The sequence below is a fragment of the Nycticebus coucang genome, chromosome 22, assembly GCF_027406575.1.
Source record: "Nycticebus coucang isolate mNycCou1 chromosome 22, mNycCou1.pri, whole genome shotgun sequence".
Lineage (NCBI taxonomy): Eukaryota > Metazoa > Chordata > Mammalia > Primates > Lorisidae > Nycticebus > Nycticebus coucang.
Genome location: NC_069801.1, coordinates 50,408,849 through 50,422,226, shown reverse-complemented (window position 1 = coordinate 50,422,226; position 13,378 = coordinate 50,408,849). Strand labels below are relative to the sequence as shown.

Genomic DNA, 13,378 nt, shown 5'->3' with positions numbered 1-13,378 from the left:
TGGGAATCCTCCTAAGAACAGGCACACCCTGACCGGCTCCAGGAGGGAGGCCTGTGCCCCTCTGGCCTGTCCCCACCCTGCCTTAGCTGCCAGCGTCTCTAGGTGGCAGTGAAGGCTCAGTGAGCTGAGCAGATGGGAGGATATTCCCACACTGGCCTTGTTTCTCAAGGGGTTCCTGCATCATGGCTCCCTGGGACTGGAGTGTGCCCAGGGCCTGGCACACAGAGCTTAGCACCGGAGGGAAACCCAGGCTCTATTCCACGCGTGAGCTCTAGGACCCTCACACATAACCTAAACTACCTGGGCCTCAGTTTCCACATCTGTAACTATGGGGGTTGCTGTACCCAGTCAATGTGATAACTGCAACCCCATCCTGTTCGTTCCTTTATACCAGAGGCCCTGTATGCCCAAAGCTAACAGTGCCCTCAGCCTCACCTCGCACCCTCTCCTCCAGTCTGTCCCTTCTCTGCTTGCCTTGACCTCCCCCAGGAAGACTGAAAAAAGCACCAGGCTCTGAGGAGACCTCAGGGAAGCCCCATGGGGGGATCACAGGACAGCACCCTCAGGGCCCAGAGAGTCCCCTCCCAGAGTACAGGTGACGAGTCAACTTCAGCTCCCGACTGGCTGGCCTTTAAAGCTGGCCAAAACCAGAATTATTTGACATCTTGGAGAAGGTTCTGGCACTGCACATTTCTCTTATCCAAACCATTGTCGTGAAGTAACTTAAAAGTTTGTACAAAAATGAGAAGTTGATCCCCAAATGGCCTGCCAGACTTTTGTAATCCAATATATTTTACCCTTAAACCAGAAATGTGTTTGTTTAGAAGCAAATCACTGGCAAATGCTGAAACTGGAGGCGTTTCCTCCCTGCCCCACCGGGTGCCCCACCCCCTCGAGCCTCCTCCTGCCTCTCTGCATCCAGATTCTTAGTTAGAGCATCAGAGACTGGGCCTTCTCTCGCCCTGGGCCATGTCCGCTGCAGGGAGGAAACTTGACATTCACTAGGTACCATGTGCCAGCTCCTAAGCTGGGCACAGCGTTTTGTTTACTTCTAACAGCAATTTGTGGTGGCTCCATTTTAGAGAGGAGAAAAATGAGGACAGAAGTGGGGCTTGACTTGCCCATGTTCAGGCTGCTGGTGCTGGAGCCTCTCACAGACCTCTGTCTGCGTGAGTTCACAGCCTTGGTTTGTGGCACAGCGTCACCCACCTCACATGTGAAGCAGGGCCCTGGTCCTTCCCTGGGACAGAGGGAGCACAGTCTCATCCAGGACAGGCTGTGACAGGCACCGCTCTTACAGATGCAGAGTTGCATGGGGCGTCCTGCTGCACGGGAGGACCCCAGCCTGCATATTCAAACCTCAGACCCAGTGGCCAGCAGACCCTGGGCTGCAGCCTTCCTCCTTCCCCAGCCTGGGCCTGAGGGATCCCTGTGCTTGGCCTGGGGAGGAAGAAGTCAGCCCTCCCTGGCTCCTGGGATGGCTCCCTCTGTCTTTCATCTCTGCTCTCTGTTCTGTGAGCTGCACGCAGCAGTAATGGATTGCAGTGGACTTTTTTCAGTTAGGGTCTGATTTTCCCCTGCCTGTTACTATAAAACTCCAGATGGTCTAGGGCTTCACGGTTCCCGGGGTATTTTCCCCCATTATTTTAATCTTCTTTTGTAACACACCCCACATGTGGGAACTGGGCCTTTCAAGACTCTGCTCTGTGGCTCAGCCCTGGCGCTTTCTTCCGCACCATGCTGCCCGGCTGTCCTTCCGTGCGGGGCGTCCTCCCTGCCCAGCTTCAGCTCCGTGTCTTGGCCTGGGCCTGGCCTTCCCCAGAATGCAGCCCATGATAGCCTGGTTTCAAATCACAGTAGTAGCCTGTTTGGGGCGCTGTATGTAAGGATCCCTGAGGCAGTGGCCAGAGTGGCGATTGTCTGTGTGACCTGGAGCCAGTGACGTTACTTTTCAGAGCCTCAGTTTTTTCATCTGCGGAGTGTGGCTGGGAAGTAGAGCTTCACCAGCAGGGCACGGTGCCTTGATTGGATGAAACCCACATAGCACCTGCCCAGCGTAAGAGTCTAAGAGGTGTTGCCCAGCCACTTAGGTCATTATGAACTCGCCTCAATTTCATCATGGGATATGGTTACTATTTGTACATTTTAAGGGAAATAGGAAAACCTTAACTACTTATTCTTAGATTTGTCAAGACTGCTAAATGCCTTCCCTGCTCCTCCTTCCTGCTCTTCGTACCTCTTCGCACCGTAACCACCATCTCCCTTCCCCGTGGTGTGCGAGCCATTCCTTGTAACCAGATCAGTAGGTTGTGTGTTTGGTTGACTGAGCTGGCGTGTTTCAAATTCGCCCTAAACAAGAGGTGTCTGTAGGAGACTCTGGGTGGACACAGGTGAGGTGGTGTCAGGGCCCTAATGCCTGTGCACCCAGTGAGTAGTTCACAGAGACCACCCACCATGTGCCCAGGTGTGACCCTTTTTACATATGAGGTTTCTGGGCTCAGACAAGCGAAATGAATTCACCCAAGGCCACGTGGTTGGGAAGCGTAGAGGCCAGATTTGCACCTTTGATGCTGGAGTGCAGTAGTGTGGACATGGGAATTGGAGGGTGCAGATGCCACCAAGCCATCGCCGAAGGGCAGATCATATGGGCAGAATGCCACAGTGAGGGTTTGCACATTCCAAGGCACTAGGAGCCATGCAGGGTTTGAGCAGAGAGGCACATGATCAGATCTACGGACTAAGTCTTCATTCTGGGTACCATGTAGGAAGAGTGGGGAGGCAAGATGGCGCCTGGCACTGGTGAAGGATGCTGGGGCATGGACTAGGGCAGAGTGAGACAGACTTGAGAGGTGGCATTTCCCTGGGCTAGTGGCTGGCTGGACGCGAGAGCCAGGGAAAAGGAGACAGGTTCCTGCCTGGCTCCAGCATCTGGGTAGAAGGTGGGAGAACAGGGCCTGGGGTAGTCGGGCCAGCAGATGTGACGTTGGAGTCCCCCAGGTGAATAGACTTGTGCCACGCCATTTCAGGGGCTACGTCAATAATTACACAGGGTGGTTTCTGTGAACTTTTGGGGGTTCAAAAATCCCACAACTTGACTGCTCCAAAAGGAATCATCACCCCATGTGTCCCAGTTAAGGGGACTCCCAAACTCCGATTTCTGCGTATAACTCTCCTTTCTCTGGTTCCCTTGCTTCTGGCTCAGCAGATCCCCAGCTGTTTCTGGACATGTACCGTCCTTGCCAATCTCCCCTCCTTTGTGTCCAGGCCCTCCCTGAGCATCCGCTCTTGCAGCTCTGCAGCCTCCCCAGCTGGCAGTCCCCACCCAGGCCTCCCCTTCCTAGGGCTCGGAACTTCCTGTGCATCATTTCCTTTAATCCTCACCACCCCTGCCACAGTTTTGAGAGTTCAGCCACTGGTACAGCCGAGGAAACTGAGGCTCCGAGAGCTGAAGTGACTCCCCTCAGATCACTCAGTAAGAGGAGCAGCTGGATGCGTGCCTGTACCCACAGTGCTGGCTGCCCGCTGAGCCTCAGCTCCTCATCTGACAGTGGGACAGTAGCACTGGCCCGCAGGGCCCTGGAGAGGATAAGACGCCTTATCTGTGACAGTACCAGGCCCAGCAGAACCAGCGCACAGCAGGTGCTGAATTGATGGTCACGCCCATCCTCCTCTCTGCCTGTGCTGTCCCTGTCTGTGAAGTTGTTCACTAGGGAGGACCACAGGGACCTTGGTAGGCAGCTGCAAACAAAGCCCAAAATGCCTTAAGGCCCCAGACATGTCTGGGATGCTGGTCCTGATGGGAGCATGGCTCTGCCAGGGGTGCCTGCAGCATCCTCATTCCAGACTGACCTTGCTGGGGCAGCATCCTTTCTCCAGCTGCTGCTACGTCTGGTTTCACCTGGAGAAACAGACCACTCCCATGAGGGCACCCTGGCCAGCCGGTTATTATCCTCCAGCCCACAGCTGAGCTCTGGGAAGTTACAGGGGGCAGGACAGAGGCTGGGCTGACATGCATGGGTGTGGCATGGGCATCAGTGCACACACACACGTGTCAGGGTACCTTGACAAACACCAGGAGGAGAGCTGTGCTCACAGGGGTGCATGGACGCCATGTCACCTTTCTAGTCCCCCTTTGCCCTATGCTTGGATGCCAGCCCTGCCCTCAGGGAACTCTCAAGCCCTCAGTTGCAGGTATGTTGAGAAAGGGAGGGCTGTGCAGTGATTCCCCCAGCCCACGGCTCAGGGGCGTTACAGAGCAAGGCTGGGGAAGGGTGGGGACAGCTTCTCAGAGGAGGAAGTGCTTAAGCGCCAGGAGTAGATGTCTGCTGAATGAGGAAGGAGGGAAAGGCACTCTAGACCTGAGGCCAGGGACACTCCTGCCAGGTTCAGAGACAGTCGACTCTGTCACTCTGGCAGATGGCATGAGGGGAGTGTGCATTTAGGAGAGGTGGTTGGGTCCATGTTGAAAGCCCACGAACTGCCAAGCTGCAGATCTTGGGTTTCTAAAAAATGTACCAATTAGATTGTCAGAGAGTTGGAAGGGGAAGTGTCCCAGGAGGAGCACAGTCTGAACAAAGGCAGGGGGTGGGAGCAACTGTACTCAGAGGGAGGGTTCCAGACAGGAATACACAGACCTTCGGGAGAGAAGATGATATACTGGTCTCCAGGGCCCAGTGGAGACCAGTGGACTCTACCAAAATCAGGAAAGGCACGCAGCTCAGCAGGAATTATTGCCCCCCTGCTGCAGATCCACCCTCCCTGCACAGCCGGAGAGGAACAAAGGGGCGAGCTGATGCTTAAAGGAAGCCCCATGCTCCAGCAGAGGCTCCTCCATCTCACATCGGGACGAGCTTGGCACAAGGCCATTGCAGGAGAACAAGGGGGCGGGTTGTGGCCTGTTTACTCCCTAAACAGGATTTCCTTCTGGTTTTGATGCATACGAAAGGCACAACATCTGGAAGTAGGAAGCAGAGCAGCCTCTAAAACCCAGCTGTGGGCGGCTTGCCTTGGACCGGCCCTAGCAGAGCATGGCCCACAGTTATGACTGGGCCATCAAGAGGAGGGCTGGGCAGCCGGGACTGGTCAGGACTGGTCATTGTCCCTGGACACTGGGCACTGTACCCATGTCTGTCAGGGTGGATCTGCCCTGGCCTCTGCTCCATCTGCTTCTGCCCTAGATCAGGCCTCACTGACCTTCATCTGTCACTGCTACAACTGCCTTTTCCCTGCCTCTGCTTCAAGACCCCAGTTGTCAGCAGCAGCCTTGAGTGCATATCCAACCCTGTCCCTTCCCTTCGTAAGTCCCTTCCATGGTCCCTATGGTCCCCAAGATGAAGCCCAGGCTTATCAAACTGGCATTTGCACCCCCACCATCTGGCCTCTAACCTCCCAGCAGGTGTCACAAGAACCCAGCCCACCCCTAGCCTGTACCCTACACCACCCGCAGAGGGGCCTCTACAGGGAATCTGTGGCTTTGCAGTGGTTTGGAGCCTGCAGACCTTTCCTCCTTTGGCTTTCAAAGCCTGTCACCCCACTATCTTCTTTGAATCTGCTGGTCTTGGTTCAAGGCTCAGGCAGACCAGTGATTGATGAAGTGAATGCATCCGTGTTGGCGAAACTGACTGCTTATGTCTCCACACTTCCTACTTGTCTCCAAGCTTGCTACAGTCATTGAGCCCTTGTAGCCCCAAGCCTGGCTTAGGCGCCTCTTGTCCTCCCACCCCCAAACAGCTTAACCACAGCGTTTTATGATAGGGTGTGTGTGCACACATCTCCCACACAGGCTCTGCTTCCCTGGAGGGCAGGACCCGTATCTGGGTTCTCTCTGCTTCTTGGCATCACCACCAGAGGCTGAAGCCAGTCTGTCCAAATGGATGGTCCCACACCAGGACCAAGGCCAAGAAAATGAGCCAGGTGGGCCTCAGGGTCTGGACTCTGCCCACAGTCCTCTTGGGCACCTACCCATAAACTCATTGATGGATAAGGTGATCTGAAAGCTGGAGAGAGCAAGAAAGAAACTGGTGCCCAGGTTGAATAAAAGGGAGGTCAAGGATTACAAATGTGGACATGTGTGAGAACCTGCCAGCTCCTGCACTCCCTGCAGTGAGCCCCAGAGAAAGGTGTGGGAAGCAGGCTATGGGACCTCTAGTCCTTGGGGACATGCTGCCTGCACCTCATTCTGAGCTGCTTGCTTCTGGGAGCCCAGGATGGCCCCTGGTTCAGAACAGGGGGGTGGGGGGGCATGGGCCTTAATCTGGGCAGAAACCAATGGCTCGGGAAAGGGAGCCTGCTGCTTCTCACCCCTTCCTCCTTGAGGGTCTCCTGCCCCTGGGAAGGCAACAGGCACAGCAGGGCCACCTGACCGTTGGCATCTGCCTTGGACTGAGTTCTGTCTTTGCCAGGTCACAGTCTTGTGATGGGTCTCTTTACCATAGGAGGTCTCCATCTCTGAGATGGGGACATTGATTTCATGTACTCACAGCTATTGTGTGCTCAAACACCAGCACCACTCCTGGATGTGGTGGTGCCAGATGGCACTGGGCCCTCTCCCACCCACGTGTGCCCACGCCAGGACATTAGCCTGGCTGGGACAGGGTCAGATGGTGGGGAGAAGCAGGAGGGAACAGCCAGTCACACCCCAAGACCAGAGTCCACTGCCTCCACTAGGCAGTGTTTGAGCTATACTTCGAAGGCCGAAGAGGATTTGATGCCAGGCTATGAGAGGGGACATTTCTTGCTGAGCAACTTGCAAATGAAGGCTGGAAATTTCCCGGCTGACTCCTGATGTTGGGCTGGAGTATGGGGTGGGCTTAAAGAGAGGGAAGTGTGGAGGCCGTGTGTGAGAGCAGAGCCCACGAAAAGCACAAGCCTGTGCAGCGCGCAAATGTGGTTACTGTTCTGAGAGCAGTTGCACCCACCCCGTGCTCCAGATGGACAAGCCCCTTGACGTTCACCAACTTATTCCTTGGGGCCCTCATATCAGTCCTGCTGGGTGGTGGTCATATGTTCTCAAATCTGAAGACAAGAAATTAGGCCCAGACAGGTCAAGGGTACCACCCAAAACCTCCTGTGAGAAAGCCCCATTCAGATCCAGGCCTTGGGCTCTGCATCTCCGGCTGTGCTAAGACGCACCTGCCTCCCAGCGCCTCCTCAGGTACAGAGACAGAGCTGCACTTCTTCAGCCCCAGGCCCCCTGAACCTAAGTCAGGAGTTCACTTTCTGTGGACCCACCAGGACTTCCCAGATAGGGTCTGGGCCCTGAGCACTTCACAGGGGGCCAAACTGGAGCTCAGGTAGGCGGGGGTGGGGGAGTGAGGGCAGAGGGTCTGGGGCCAGGCAGGGTGGTGTGGGTGCCCACATGGCTGAGAATGCCCCTCACCAGCCTCTCCTGCAGTTTGAAGGCTGCAGCAAGGCCTTCTCACGGCTGGAAAATCTCAAGATCCACCTGCGCAGCCACACAGGGGAGAAGCCGTACCTGTGCCAGCACCCGGGCTGCCAGAAGGCCTTCAGCAACTCCAGCGACCGTGCCAAGCACCAGCGCACCCACCTCGACACGGTAGGCAGTGAGCAGAGGCAAGGGATGGGAGCAGAGCCCCTGCCCCTGCCCTTCAGCCCCACTGACACATGGGGCAGGGTCATTCTTTGGGAGGAGGGAGAGGGTTAGAAGAATCCCTGGCCTTTATCCACCAGGTGGACAGGAGGCCATTTTCTCTCTCCCAGTTTCAACAACCAAAAATGTCTCTGATCGTGGCCAAATGTCCTGGGGGCACCCCTACTTGAGAACCACTGCTTTGGCCCGTGGGTGCCAGCCGGGGCCCCAGACTGCACATCCATGTGGAGAAAGTGGGCTCACCCTCTGGTATCCTCTCCCCAGAGCCTGTCAGCCAGGCCCAGGGCAGGCTGCAACCTGCCCTCTCAGGCCTTCCATAGAGACAGGGCAGAGGCTCTCCAGGGCCATTCTTTATCCCCTGAGAATGTAGGCAAGGCGTTGAGGTGGATTGCACATAAAACTCCATCTCCGGCAGCAGGGACTTGAGCCTCCAGACGCCCGGGTCTTTTTGCACCTCCCTTACCTTGTTTGTGCCAGAGAGTAGCTAACCAGCAACATCAGCCCTGTGTTTGCCCACACATCGCCCCCGCCCCATGTGATTAATAGAGCACTCTCTCAAACATCACCCCCAGATCTCATGCCAACCCTGCCATCAGGGGGTCACCAATCAATTTGACAGATGAGGGGAATGGGGCTCTGGGAGGTCCGTGCCTACTCGTGATTGCATAGCTAGACGATGGCAGAGCTGTTCCACAGGCCCTGCATGAGGGAGCTCACGGGCCATAGGAGGACCCCAGCCCCATATGCAGCAGGAGATGGGGGGTCTGCAGCCAGAGCCCCCATCTGGGTGCCAGGCCTGCTTCTGTGTTCTTCCTGCAGATTTGGGGGAGCTGTGTGGGCAGGGGGGCTGAGAGGTCTGAGTGGCTGTCAGCCCAACCTACTTAGTACACAGAGAAGGAAACAGAGGCCCAAGAGGGCACCTGACCAAGGGTAAGTTGGACAGGACAGAGGTCAGAGCTGAAAGGATATTGCCGAAAAAACTGTGACCCAGAAAAGATGGGTGGTGAGAGGGGGCAGAAAATAGCAGGGAAGTAATATTTCAGCCAGAGTTTCCACACACCCCTATGCCCCCCCCCACAGAATCACATATGCCACCCCCCAGTCTAATCCTTGTGACACCCCAAGGTAGAGACCATTGTCCCACTTTGTAACCAAACTGAGACTCAGAGAGAATAAGTTATTTGACTGTCTGTACTGGGTGCCTGACAGAGCTGGGATTCAACCCAGGGCTGTCAGACTCCAAGTCCTGTGCTCTTTGCTGGAACAGCTGGTGTGGCAGCCACCCTGGGGAGGGGAGCTGAGCAGAGGGGATGAGGGTAGCAAGGATGAGCCCTGTCCCCAGGCTGGACCCGACTCCTTCCTCTTCCAGGCATCACTGTCAAGGTGGCACTGGGGGCCTGAAGTAAGGAGTGGCTGTAATAAATCCCCCTGCCTCTTTGTTACCTTTTCAGGCCTCTGTACCCTCTCCCTACTCCCTTCCTCTCTCCATCTCACTGCATTTCCTGGACCCAGCCCCAAATCAACAGCCCTCTGGCTGGTGCTTGGTGTATGAACAGAGCACTAAGGCCTAGGTCAGCTCAGACCCAGAATGAGCCTGCAGGGTTATCTTAGTCCTTCATCTCCCCAGGAGGTCAAGACCTACACCCCACTTGTACCCAGCTCCCCCTATAAACACCAGAGACAACTCCATGTTGCTAGGTTGCTGTCCCAGCACCCGTCCCCAGAGGCCCAGTGGGTCAGGCCCCATGCTATGTGACTTTAGCCATGTCCTCAGCTCCCCTCTGGTATCAAAGAACGTGGAATTCTCTCCACGGGCAGGAAAGTTTCTCTGAATAGACTGGAGAGGACGAAGCCTGAGCTCTAACCCTGGCCCTGCCTTCAGCCTCCCTGGTCTCCTCAGAGGTATAATACCTACCTCAAGAGAGAGACAGCTGAGGTGTGACATAAGACCCAGTGCACGGTCTGTGTGACCTTTCCTGGCCTGTCCTTTTACTGACTCCATGCTTCCCAGATCCTGCTAGCTGCCCAGCTCCCAGTGTGGGTTTGAGTCGTGACTGCCACAGACTCCCTGTGTGAACTTGAATAAGCCACTGTCCTGCTCTGGCCTCACTTTCCCCACTGGCCTGATGGGGTGGGGTGATAATCTCTCTCCTTGCACACTTTGCTGCCTGTGGCAGGCTCAGGCAGGAGGGATATTCTAGCAGAGTCATGTGCACGCGCTTACTTGCTCTGAGATCTTGGGCAAAACATCAACTCCAAGTTCTTCATCAGCAAAGTGGGGGTGCTTCCCATGGGGTGCATGTGGCACTCAGAGATCGCAGGCGGCCAGTGTTGAGCAAAGAGCCCACACATGCAGGGTGTTCAGCGAGGAGCTCTTCCCCGAGCAAGCATCCTGGATGCTAACGAGAGTAAAACTTGCCCTGGCCTTGGCTCCTGTGCTGTAACTCCAGGCCTAGACTTTGGCTGCTGGCTGGGGACAGCCCCAGAGTTTCCCGAGAGCTTCGGGGCAGCAGGGCCTGAGGACTGTTCTATGCAGGTCAGGCCCTGGAAGAACAAACACAGAGATGGGCCTTGCTGCCTTGTTCACACGCAGGTGCGCATGCGCGTACAGAGCCATGATCATTTGCTTTTGGACAAAAGCAGTGGATTCGTACCAGCATCCCCAAGGGACAGGGTATGGGGCTGGCTCAGGGGCAGGGCAGGTCCCAGCATGTGTTTGAGAGAGACTGGTGGGGCAGGGTGGGGCAGGCGGGGACGGGGGGAACGGTCTGAGATGGGCCTTCAGCCCTCCCTCCCCTGCCTTCCTTTCAGCCCAGGCAAGCTTCTCACTGCTCTGTCTCTCTCTTTTTGCTCTCTTCCGTCTCTCTAACCTGGCAACCCTCCAAGGCAGCACCAAGGTATGGTCTTCCCTCTGCTTCCCCCACTACAAGGTCCCTGGGCCATGGTCACTTCTCCCCGGGTCCGAGGTCTGATGGCCTCTCAGTCCAGCAGGGACATGGTTGCTTTGAAGTTTGGGGGCAGCTCCCAGTGGGACATCTCTGTCCTTGGTCCTTACTCTGAAAGCACTTATTTCCTCCAAACTGTCTCCTGTCCCTTGTAGTCCCAGAAGGGCAGAGGGTCCTGAGAGATCAGAACCACTACATGTGTTCAAAGTGGAAAGCCTTGTGAACCTCAAGCTCCAGTAGCAATGAGTCTTGTGGAGGTCCCTTGAGAGATCAGACTTCAGTGCCAAGAGTGCCCTGCTCCAGGTCACTCTGAGACCTGGGATAAGTCAGGCAGGTCCCTCCCACAGTAGAAAAGGGACACAGAACAGACCCAGTAGTGCTGGTGGGTAGTGCCGTGGTGGGTAGCTCAGCCTGTGAAGGGGGATGGAGATGGAGAAGGGCTTACAAGGAGGTGACATGGGCTGGGCAGGACAGGCCTGTGGATGGGGCAGGAGGAGGCATACAGACTCGGGGGACCCTGAGGTCTAGAGGTACCCTCTATTCTGTGAGCACCAGGAAGCCCCTGAGGGATTTCCAGAAGGCCCTGTGGTTGTGAGTGTGAGGGGAGGTAGGAGGCCCTGAGGGCAGGGTGGAACCAAAGGTGGGAATGCAGATAGTGGCAGTGGGAAGGATTTGGGGTCCACTTCTCATATTCTGGGTTAGCAGTGGGGACCCGCAAGGAAGGGGCTCATCCACTCCTCACACAAAGGGCACAACCCCCAGCCTCCCTTAGCCTTTGTCTCTGAGATCCAGCTCGCTCCCTCCTCGACCCCTGTGGTTGTTGGGAGGACCTGGTTTTATTGTGGCCCAGTGAACAGTCTGGAGACTCTGGATACACCTGCAAGGTATGGTCAGTTCCCGCCAGCCTGGCCCTGTGCTGGGCCCTCTCCTCCTCTCCAGGGCAGCTGCTTCACTCCTTGCTGCTCTTAGCTGCTCTGCAAAGGGTGGACTTTTATCAGAGCCAGGGTCTGAGCCTAGAAGAATCCTCAGAACTAGGTTGGCTCTGCTTTGCAGAGGAAAAGTCAAGACTCAGGGAAAGGAGGTGACTCACCTGAGGTCCCAGGGTGGGGCAAGAAGGGAGACACAAACCCCCCCTCATTCATTCCCAGGCCAGGCTTCACTCACAGGCCACACCTGGGGGCAGCGCTAGCCAAGTCAGACCCTTCCTGGTCCTCAGACAGCCCCTCGCCCTGTTATCATCCCCACCAGGTCATTCAGAAGGCACTTGCCCCTAAGGGTGGCCCCTCACTTATCCCACCTGTGGCTCTGATGTTACAGAAGCCGTACGCCTGCCAGATCCCTGGCTGCTCCAAGCGCTACACGGACCCCAGCTCCCTCCGCAAGCACGTAAAGGCCCATTCAGCCAAAGAGCAGCAGGTGCGTAAGAAGGTAAGCTGGCCCTTCCGGCCTGGCCGGCCCCTGTAGGCACCCCAGCCTCCTAGGTGCCCGTCCAGAGTCAGGTCAGGTGCCCACACTCCCCGCATGTGTCCATGCATGCACAGCCTGTGGGTGCCGCTGTCCATTTGTCTGTCTGTCCATCTGCCTCCCACCAGGTCCCTGCGTGTATCTGCAGACCACACCCCTTCCTTCCTCACCCCCAGCCAGCCAGCCAGCCATTTACTCCTCAGACCACGTACCAGCTGCCCTTCCCATCTGTCTGCCGACCCACCATGGCAGACATAAACAGATGATTTGATATCCTAACAGTGAAGAAGTGTGCAGAATAGCCAGGTGTGTTAGCCCTTCTGGGTGGGAGCATGAGGTGTGGTACTGGAACACGGGTGCAGGTCAGGGGCCTGAGCTCTGGTCCAGAGCCGACTCACCACTGCTGGCTCTGTGGCCCTGGGCAAGGGCCTTAGCACCTGAGTGCTCAGGTTCCTCAACTGAGGAGCAGGAAAGGACCTGCTTTATGCGGCTGTCCTGGGGAGTAAATGAGTAAATTTATGTTTCGGGTTTACTGCACCAGCCCAAATTTCAAAGCTCAGGCCAGAAGCTGGTACATGTTTTTGTTCTGAAGAAGAACAAGTGCTGGGCAGGTAAATTCAGGTGAGAATAGTATACCCCAGAGAGTGACTGGTACTGAGCAAGGACCAAAGCCTGAACCCTGCCCCGTATGGGGACCAGCAGGCACTCATCGCCATGTCTTGGGGCTGAGCAGTACGGTGAGGAGAGGTGTCCTGGGCTTTGTCCCCAGGTTGGTGGGTGCTCTTGAGGAGTCTTAAGCAGAGAAGGGCCCTATTAACTTTAGAGATGACTGGCTCTAGAGGCCAGGTGGAGAATGGGCTGGGATTGGTTGGTTGGAGGGACATCTCAGGCAGGAGGGCCACCCCTGGGGTGCAGGAGAGATGTAGGGGCCAGCCTGAGGAATAGCAAGAAGGAGAAGGAGGGGCTGGCCAGACAGGGTGACAGTGTCAGAGTCTGGAGCAGGGTGTTGGTGGCCTTCACCAGGACAGGGACTCTAAGAAGAGTCTGTAGGACAAAGCAGCAGGTTCTGTTGTAGAGGAGCAGTGTATGAGCAGCTAAGAGACCCAGGCCACAGTGGAAAGGACAGGATTACAAGTGAGGGCAGGGCTGGGTTCAGGTCACATCTGCTGAGGACCACCAGGGCCATGGGAGTGGGGCCCTTGAGTGCCAGGGACGGCATGGGGCATGAAAGAAACTCTAGGGCCCAACAAGATTTCTGGAGCAGCCTCTGTATTCCAGGCACTGTGGTGTGAGCCATGGGCACAGGTGTGAGACAGGCGGAGGCCTAAGGCTGCAGAAAGCTGACTGCTTTAGTCCTACG

The 13,378-nt window shown here is 56.2% G+C and overlaps 1 protein-coding gene across 1 annotated transcript in view; it reads left to right on the top strand.

The window, feature by feature from the left end:
• Nucleotides 1–13,378, top strand: part of GLIS1 (GLIS family zinc finger 1) — a 236,617-nt gene that overhangs the window by 206,535 nt on the left and 16,704 nt on the right. Inside the window, exons 5-6 of the mRNA XM_053575223.1 lie at nucleotides 7,394–7,555; nucleotides 11,872–11,982. Coding sequence (XP_053431198.1) covers nucleotides 7,394–7,555; nucleotides 11,872–11,982 — 273 coding nt within the window. The remainder of the gene's footprint in view (nucleotides 1–7,393; nucleotides 7,556–11,871; nucleotides 11,983–13,378) is intronic.